This window comes from Prunus mume, linkage group LG2 (assembly GCF_029339155.1).
Source record: "Prunus mume cultivar Tortuosa linkage group LG2, ASM2933915v1, whole genome shotgun sequence".
NCBI classification, from domain to species: domain Eukaryota; kingdom Viridiplantae; phylum Streptophyta; class Magnoliopsida; order Rosales; family Rosaceae; genus Prunus; species Prunus mume.
In genome coordinates this window covers 12,669,147-12,678,278 of record NC_142699.1, presented here as the reverse complement: position 1 = coordinate 12,678,278, position 9,132 = coordinate 12,669,147, and the positions used below count along the sequence as shown (strand labels likewise).

Here is a 9,132-nt window from a genome sequence, read left to right as displayed (position 1 = left end):
CAACCGGGATATACTCTTTCGCTATACCTGTTGCAACCAAGGTTTTTCTCCGCACATATATATTGTTAATTGATCATAATGTTCAAGCTCAATAGAGGGGTCTCCATGGAAATTACCTGCACCAACTTGAGCTGTCTGCACGGCAAAGGCGATCAACGCAATTAACCCAAGAAGAAACAGAGTTTTGAACAAGGAAGAAACCATCTTCATTAATTTAGATAAACTTTGCAATAATGATAGAGTGAACGGATGTCTTGTCTTGAGATCATCTATATAGTATAGTGTCATGACAAACACCTAGAAAAAAACCTCTTTCGTTTTTTATTTTATTTTGAATCTTAGTCAACAAGAGGAATTATTATTAAAATTGAATCTTATTTTCAACATCTTCTTCCCCAAGAAAATAATAAAATAGAAACTATTCATATGCCATAAAGTTTGAAGTCAAACCATACTCTAAATATGGATAAGTGTTAGGTGACTGAATGAAACTTCATAGATCATTCATTATAATATAATTGTTTACCATCATTTAACAATGCAAGGCCAAACTCATTCCTTTCTCTTTTTTTCTTTTTAAGAAATCAAGCATATGAACCCATCTAATGCCATCATTTGCACTCACTCTGCTTCTTTCAAAGAAGTTCATCACATTCTTCCACAGATTTAAAAACCTTAAGCTTGAAGTCATCAAAACCTTGTATTTGTTCTTTCTTTTTTTCGCCATCACTCTTTTTCCGCTTTCAGCATTGGCAGGTGACCCTCCACAGGCCAAACAGGACTCTTTTTTTTCTTCAGAGAAGTTATATACAATGCTACTTTTCCCAGGAGACTCTGTGTATAACAAGACCATCTGACTTAATGTATCAATACAAAATCATGGATGATATTTGTGTATACAAGTCACACCAGAAGTGGGAAAATTTATATTAACTGTATTATTAAGCTGCTTCAGCAAGTTCTTGCAATTGTGATAGCATGCTCATGGTCAACAGCTGAAACTATTTCTGGAGATACTTGACCAGTAGATGGTGTTGCTTGCTCTGCAAAGTCTGCGTGGTTCGAAATATAGCTGCGTGGACTTTCTGGCCAGTTGTTGTTTGGTGAAGCAGCAGCACTAACTTCATCACCAGCACCAGTGATGCCATCTCTCTGTTGAGGGCTCTTAAACATACGAGAGCTGAGTTCTTTCTCGTTGAACATCTTGAACATGGCTCGAATCCCTCTCCATCCAGAGGCTCTTGAATCATCAGGGCGCATCAAGATGTGCCTATGCTTGTGAAGGAAGGAAGCTACGCATATGATGAGAGCTAGTATCGAAGCCACCACGGCAATGAGGAAGAGGCCCCGAAAGCTAGCAAGGTCAAGACTGTAGCTAGCCACCTTTGGGTTTGAGTTATCTACACAATTCTTTTCTACACTAAACCATTTGTTTTCAATGTTCATTATCACCTCTCCTTCGGTCACGTTTAGGACTGCCCGTGAAAGATCGGTTATAAGAGGAGAACGCTTTGGAAAGGCCTGCAGGAAGTCACCTCAGAGAATTACTACATCAAAGAATTCAAGCATGCAACTATGAGAAATACATTAGCCAATTACTGTGTGTACTAGGAAAGAGATCTTACAAAACCAAATCCAGCAGCTTTAAAGATGGGTCCGATCATGGTATATTTGGTACAATATTTTGCGAGAAAAAGCTTCATGCTGGGGGTTTCATCAACAGCAGCAGAAATACCACCATTTGCACTTCCTTTTGAAAGAAGTTCATCACACTCTTCAAAAGATTGAAACATCTTTATCTTGGAATCATCAAAACCTACTTGTTTCAAGAGTCCGTAGATGTAAGTATTCTCTGCGTAGCCCACGTTATCCCCATTCCTTAGAACATCCTTTATATCTGAAACACTAGGCTGGAGTTGCTGGACAGTTAATAGTGACGCTAGACTAGCCGTGTAACTTTGAGTCAGTATTAGCATCACAAATACCCATATGACCATCACAAATCTGGCCAAGTTACTAACCACTCTCTCCCCTGTAAAGTGCAGATTCGAGAAGTACAGAAAAGAAAATTGTTAAAGTTAGTATCAATATGAGTTATTGAACAACTTTAATTTGATACTTGAAAGTTTTTCTTTTATATATGAAAGACATGATGGAGAATTACTATGTGAAAAAACCATGGTTGAGAAAGAGAACCAGACACTGGTGCCAACTTGATGTGATGGAGTGCCACGGAAGTCTTCATTGATTCGATGCTCCAGAACCCAAACCACAAAACCAATAAAGAAGAAGAAACAACAAGTTGTTAGCCAAAGGTCCCATGTCAAAGGCTTCAAGAAAACCCATGCATTTTGGTTTCTCATGTCTATGACTGGCACAACCATTACTACACCAGATTCTGTGTATGGCATGGTAAAGTCTGCATACAATGACCTATTTCCTCTAATTGTTGTATCTCCCACCACACCATCAAAGTTCTGCAGTAAATTAATTTAACATACATGTTAATCATTTTCAGCATTCAAATTAAGAAATTGAATCAAAAGTTAAATCAGAAAATGACATATGTGGATGAAGTGAGTAATGAAAAACAAAGAATTTTACCCCAAGATATATTTGGTAGACCAAATCATTGTAAGTGCCAGCACTGGTTCCATCAGACTTTGCAAATGGAATGAACTCATAAGGTAGAGCATACGGTAACATTTCCACTGCAGCCTTAAAAACATCTATACTGAACCCAGTCACATCTGTCATGTTAGTGCTAGGATCCTTCGTTACCTTAACCAACTCCGTAAAGCCATCCTTCACAGGAACTCCTATTCTCAATTTCTTGCCGCTTGTTGGGTTCTCCCATCCCTTGGGAACAGAGAGAGAATCTCCTGGCCATATAATGGGTCCAAGTCCAAGTTTGCGCTTAGGAGTTGAAAATATGCTTGAGTTTGCTGATGAGCCCAATTTTTTCACCAGTCCATTCTGTGGTGTCCAAAATCCAATTCCTCTTGCTCCACCACCATTTATATTAACTATCTTAAAATTTGTTGATTGAAGTTGTCCATCAACAAGGCCGAAATCTCCAGCGATCCCTTCAAATCTAGTAGTTGACAAGGCTTGGCAAAGTTCTGGACCATATTTAGAGACCTCAAAACTTTCAAGAACTGCTGAGTTGAAGGAAGCATTTGTCTTTTGGAAGCCAAAGGTTGCAGTTCCAACTTCTTCAATTGCCATGGCTAATGCAAAAGCAGAATCATAAGCCCAAAGTCCAAAAACATCCAATGAGGCATCAATGATGGTTGGATTGTCTTGTTGGAATTGTCGTTTCCACCTTGGCATGAATTCTTCAAGCTTTGCTGTTTGTGGAACATAAGTTTGTATACCCAATACACCTTGCATGGAACTGATGATAGAAGAATTTAGATACCTTAATTCATTAGGTATACCATTAGTAGTGAGCCAAACATAGCCTTCGGTCATCATTCCAATCTCTCTGGCCTTTGCAAATAACCTAGATGATAGATCCGTCCTCATGTGGACAATGAAGACTCTAGTTTGCATTGTCATTAACTTGTAAAGCTCTTCAAGAATTTGGCCATCAGTGGCTGACGGGGAAATGGCACTCCGGTAGGGGACACGGGCATCAACCTCTTCCAGGGCATCAGTTAAAAATGGTATGACTCCCTCCCCAAACTCATTATCTATGTAGACAGGCACAACTTGCCTCCATCCAAAAGCTTTTACAATAGCACTTAAGGCTTTCACTTGGGATGAGTCATTCTGTGCAAATTGAAAGAAGTAGGAGCTCCGAAGTGAATTAAGAGAAGGGCTTGTTGCAGAAAATGATATGATGGGCACATGAACTTGGTCTCCAAGGTTAATAAGAAAGCCTGCTTGCGTAGATGTCACTGGTCCTAGGATTGCTTGCACTTCTGCATTCTTTATTAGATCTACAGCTGCGCTCAGTGAAAAAGAGATGATTATATTTAAAATTAGCTTGGACTGCAAAATACATACATAAAACTTAGGCTCCACCTCAAGAGGAAGATTTGTGAGAGTTATTGAAATCACATTAAAGAGAAACGGTCGAAAATGCAAAAGATTGGCATTCTTTACAAGAGCAGATGCTTGCAAAAGGAGAGAGAATTACCTGCCTTAGCTGCACCCACAACATTTTGTTTGGAGTCCCTGGTGTTCAAAACCAGCCTAGTTTTGTAGTTAGCATGAGAAGCATAGAAGTCTGAGAGGGCCATTTTGATGCAACTCAACCAAATCTTCCCATTCCTTGAATTAAGGTCATCAAGAACAACCCCTACATTTACTGGGATGGTTTTGTTTTGTGCCATGGCCAAGGACATCCATGAACAAAGAAAGAAGAAAAAGATAGACAGAAGAAGCTCAAGGTTGGGAGGGTTTTTCTTGACCATGTTTGGAAATTTTGAAGGCTGCGTAATTTGGTAATCCAGTATTCCTCCTAATTGTCCAAACAAACTTACTCTTATGTACATGGAGATGATGGTGATGGTCGAAGGCCTTGAAAGTCATAGCTAAACAATCCATCAAATACGCTACTTGGTTTCAATCATGAATGCAGTCATAATTACCGAAAGGACGTAGTGTGCCCTATTGTCCCTTGACTAGTTAAACCACGGAAACCACGGGGCTCCAGGTCTAGTTCCTAGTCCATCTCAAACTCACATTCAGTAGGAAGATGGTCCTTGAACCACACTTCCATCCAAAAAGATTTCATTCAAAGCTCTTGGACCATGGAATCTCTTTATAAAACACACGATTCAAGTCGGCACACGTTCAGGTCTTGGTATGACGAAAACAAAACTTAATGAAAGTTGAAGACTTTTTAGCAACAAATTTTTTTATATGTACCTACAGCAGCCTACGGTTCTAAGAATAATTCAGAGTACAAAGTCAACGAAATTTGTAGTTGTGCCTACAGCAGCCTACAGTTAGCAATTCAAGGTGAGTTAATACGACCAATTTGGACTTGACCAAAAAAGCAAAAATCAGTCCAATTTTGAAATGACGCAAAAATCAACATGGAAATATACTTTTAAAAATAAATAAATAAAAAAAGGTGTTCCTTGTTTGTGGGTTTAGGCCAAATTCAAATGACGCAAACACGTCTCGCGACTATTCTATATGCTTATCTAGCACGACAGTGATTAAATGGTAGACAAGGCAACCAATAATAATGACAACAATTATGTTGGATCGTTGACAAAGACTAGATCCATCAATTTTTTACAACAATTATGTTGGACCGTCTGTATTACGTTACAAGTAGAATATTAATAAATGAACACCTGTTATAATATTTGTGTATTGGAATACCAGGTGACATGACAATGTAAATATATTATCCAAAATCAAAGCTATCTATTTCTCAGTTCCCACTACTACAACAGAAGATAATGCTTGAATACATGATAGATGGTTAAGAACTAAAGAGCTAGTTTAAGCCAAACTCTTCCTCTCTTTTTTCCTATTAATTGTTATCTTGAGCTGTTGCAGAAGTTCTACTCATTTCTGCAATAATGATAGCAGGATCAGTAGTACTTGGAACTATTTCTGGAGATGCTTGACCAGGAGATTGTGTTTGTTGCCCTCCAAAGAATTCAAAATTTGCATCTGTGTGGTTGGAACTAAAGCTGGATGTACTTTCTGGACAGTTGTTATTTGGTGAATTAGCATCACCTGCAATATTATCTGGATTACCAGCAATAACATCTCTCTGTTGACTGCTCTTAAACATACGAGAGTTGAAGTCTCTTTCATTGAAAATTTCGAACATGGATCGAATCTTTCTCCATGTTAAGGCTTTTGAATCCTGTGGGTGTTTCAAGATGTGCTTGTGCCTGTAGAGGAATGAAGCTACAAATATGATGAGAGAAAGTATTGAAGCCACCCCAGAAATGAGGAATAGCCCCCAAAAGCTATCAAGGCCAAGACTGTTGTTGGAAAGCTCTTGGGTGGGGTTATCTTCACAATTGTCCCCTTTCTTGAACCATTTGTTTTCAATGTTCAGGATCACCTCTCCTTCGGTCACGTTTAGCACCGCCTGTGAAACATCTGACAGAAGAGGGGAACGTTTTGGAAACACCTACAAAGTCATGACCTCGATCAGCAAGTTAACAAAGAAATCTTGTAGGATATGTAAATTTTCTTGCATGAACATGTAAGAGGAGAGAGATCTCACAAAGGCAAACCCAGCAGTTTCAAAGATAGGCCCTATCATAGTATACTTGGAACAAAACTTCGCAACAAAAAGCTTCATGTTGGGGGTTTCATCAACAACAGCAGCAATACCACCATTTGCACTTCCTTTTGAAAGAGCTTCATCAATTTCTTCCATTGTTTTGAAACCCTTAAGCTTGGTATCATCAAAACCAACTTGTTTCAAGATATCGTAAACATAAGCATCTGTTAAGTAGCCGACGTTTTCTCCCTTTCTCAATAGATCCTTTATATCTGTAACAGTTGGCTGAAGTTGTTGAACAGTTAACAGTGATGTCAGACTGGCTGTGTAACTTTGTGTCAATATTAGAACAACAAATACCCATATAATCATCACAAATCTAGCCAAGTTGCTAACCACTCTTTCTCCTGTACAAACAAGGATATTGTTAATTAACAATTTATAGTGCAGGTTATCTATGAAATATTGATTTGAAATGAGAGAAGGGTCATGGAGAATTACTTTGTGCAAAAACCATGGTCGAGAAGGAGAACCAGATGCTGGTGCCAACTTGGTGTGAGGGAGTGCCACGAAAGTCTTCATTAATCCGATGTTCAAGAACCCACATCACAAAACCAATAAGGACGAAGACACAAGAAGTAGTCAGCCAAAGCTCCCATGTCAAAGGCTTCAAGAAAACCCAAGCATTTTTGCTCCTGACGTCTATGACTGGCACAGCCATTGCTACACCGCATTCCGTGTATGGCATTGTGAAGTCTACATACAAGGACCTATCTGCTCTAATTGTTGTATCTCCCACCACAGCATCATAGTTCTGCAGTCAAGTAAAGATATTTGTCAAAATCTCGACAAAGAAATTGAATGGTTTCTTTCTTTTCAATGGGAAGTTGAATCAGAAAACTCACATGCAAATTTAACAATATAAAAGATAAGGAAATTTACCCCAAGATATACTTGATAGCACAAATCACTATAAGTGCCAGCGCTTGTACCATCAGGCTTTGCAAAGGGAATGAACTCATAAGGAAGAGGGTATGGCAAAACTTCCACTGCAGCCTTAAAGACATCTATAGTGAAGCCAGTGACGTCAATTGCGTTAGTGCTTGGATCCTTCGTGATCTTAACAAACTCTGTAAAACCAACCTTGACAGGAACTCCTATTCTCAACTTCTTGCCGTTTGCTGGGATCTGCCATCCCTTTGGAGCAGTGAGAGAATCTCCTGGCCACATAATAGGTGCAAGATTGCCCTTGTTGGAAGTTGAAGAAAAGCTTGTGTTTGTTGAATTCAATTTGTTCATCAGTCCATTTTCTGGTGTCCAAAATCCAACCAGTCTTGTTCCACCACCATTGACATTAACTATCTGAAAAGTTGATGACTGAAGTTGCCCATCAACAAGGCTGAAATCTCCAGCAATGCCTTTAAATCTCATACTAGATAAGGCATGGGAAAGTTTTCGACTGTATTGAGACACCTCAAAGCTCGCAGTCCCAGCTTCTTCAACTGCCATAGCCAGTGCAAAAGCAGAATCATAAGCCCAAAGTCCAAAAACATGCAATTGAGCATCGATTATGGTTGGATTGTCTTGTTGGAATTGTCGTTTCCACCGTGACATGAATTCTTCAAGCTTTGTTGTTTGTGGAACATAAGTTTGTATGCCCAATACACCTTGCATGGAACTGATGACTGAAGAATTTAGAGACCTTAATTCATTAGGTATCCCATTAGTAGTGAGCCAAACATAGCCTTCGGTCATCATTCCAATCTCTCTAGCCTTTGCAAATAACCTAGAGGATAGATCCGTCCTCATGTGGACAATGAAGACTCTAGTTTGCATTTCCATTAACTTGTAAAGCTCTTCAATAATTTGCCCGTCAGTGGCTGACAGGGAAATGGCACTCCGATAGGGGACACGGGCATCAACCTCTTCCAGGGCATCAGTTAGAAAGGGTATGACACCCTCCCCAAACTCATTGTCAACGTAGACAGGCACAACTTGTGTCCATCCAAAAGCTTTTACAATAGAACTTAAGGCTTTCACTTGGGATGAGTCATTTTGTGCAAATTGAAAAAAGTAGGAGCTATGGACTGCATTAAGAGAAGGGCTTGTTGCGGAAAATGATATAATGGGCACATGAACTTGGTCTCCAAGGTTAATAAGAAAGCCTGCTTGCATTGAAGTCCCTGGTCCTAGGATTGCTTTCACTTTCACTTTCTCTATTAGATCTACAGCTGTGCTCAATGAAAAACGAAAGAACAATAACTATTTATTAAGAAAGAAAAAAAAAACAAGAAACTGTTGAAGAAAGAAGGTCTATCATTTGCTTAAGTGCAAAGTCTAGGGTTACCTGCGGCAGCTGCATCTAGAACACTTTTGTTGGAGTCCCTAGTATTCAAGACCAGCCTAGTTTTGTAGTTAGCATGAGAAGCATAGAAATCTGAGAGGGCCATTTTGATGCAGCTCAACCAAATCTTCCCATCCCCTGAATCAAGGTCATCAAGAACAAGCCCAACATTCACTGGGATGGTTCTGTTTTGTGCCAAGGCCAAGGAAATCCATGAACAAAGAAAAAAGAAAAAGATAGAAAGAACAAGCTTAAGGTTCAAAGGCCTTTTCTTGATCATATTTGAAGCTTTTGAACCCTGCTTAATCTGATTGATCTGTCCAACTAAGTGTCCAAACAAACTTATATATATGCAGATCGATCGTGACAGCCGAAGAATTCGAAAGTCCTAGCTAAACAACCCATCAGATACGCTACTTGGTTCAATCAACATCAATGGTATTATAATTATAGAAAAATAAATGATCTATCTTATTGTCTTTTTATTTTTCATGTAATTATAATAGAAGCATTTCATCTCCTCTACTAGTCTGATTTAGAAGACTAGCGGGTTCTGGTTTTCCCCTTAGCACATGTTCAA

General features: G+C 39.1%; 2 protein-coding genes across 2 annotated transcripts; both read right to left on the bottom strand.

The window, feature by feature from the left end:
* Nucleotides 1-819: 819 nt before the first annotated feature.
* On the bottom strand, nt 820-5,106 carry LOC103320680 (glutamate receptor 2.8-like). The gene is made up of 5 exons (XM_008222392.3): nt 4,145-5,106; nt 2,605-3,950; nt 2,165-2,477; nt 1,626-2,032; nt 820-1,521 (listed from the first exon to the last, which is right to left on the bottom strand). The coding sequence occupies exons 1-5, from the start codon at nt 4,500-4,502 to the stop codon at nt 952-954; spliced, it is 2,994 nt and encodes a 997-aa protein (XP_008220614.2). The 5' UTR covers nt 4,503-5,106; the 3' UTR covers nt 820-951.
* Nucleotides 5,107-5,300: 194 nt separating this feature from the next.
* On the bottom strand, nt 5,301-8,866 carry LOC103320681 (glutamate receptor 2.8-like). The gene is made up of 5 exons (XM_008222393.3): nt 8,556-8,866; nt 7,151-8,439; nt 6,710-7,022; nt 6,209-6,615; nt 5,301-6,112 (listed from the first exon to the last, which is right to left on the bottom strand). Exons 1-5 carry the CDS (start codon nt 8,830-8,832, stop codon nt 5,498-5,500), a joined length of 2,901 nt encoding a protein of 966 aa, XP_008220615.3. The 5' UTR covers nt 8,833-8,866; the 3' UTR covers nt 5,301-5,497.
* Between the last annotated feature and the right edge of the window lie 266 nt (nt 8,867-9,132).

What these genes read in the sequence shown, in the direction of transcription:
- LOC103320681 (XM_008222393.3), bottom strand. Translation starts at nt 8,832, where the DNA reads ATGATCAAGAAAAGGCCTTTGAACCTTAAGCTTGTTCTTTCTATCTTT. An exon ending in GCTATCAAGTATATCTTGGG is followed by an intron (nt 7,023 to 7,150) that starts GTAAATTTCCTT and finishes ACTTGACTGCAG; the next exon opens with AACTATGATGCTGTGGTGGG. An exon ending in AAACTGCTGGGTTTGCCTTT is followed by an intron (nt 6,113 to 6,208) that starts GTGAGATCTCTC and finishes ATGACTTTGTAG; the next exon opens with GTGTTTCCAAAACGTTCCCC.
- LOC103320680 (XM_008222392.3), bottom strand. Translation starts at nt 4,502, where the DNA reads ATGTACATAAGAGTAAGTTTGTTTGGACAATTAGGAGGAATACTGGAT. An exon ending in TGTGGGTGCAGCTAAGGCAG is followed by an intron (nt 3,951 to 4,144) that starts GTAATTCTCTCT and finishes CACTGAGCGCAG; the next exon opens with CTGTAGATCTAATAAAGAAT. An exon ending in AAGCTGCTGGATTTGGTTTT is followed by an intron (nt 1,522 to 1,625) that starts GTAAGATCTCTT and finishes GACTTCCTGCAG; the next exon opens with GCCTTTCCAAAGCGTTCTCC.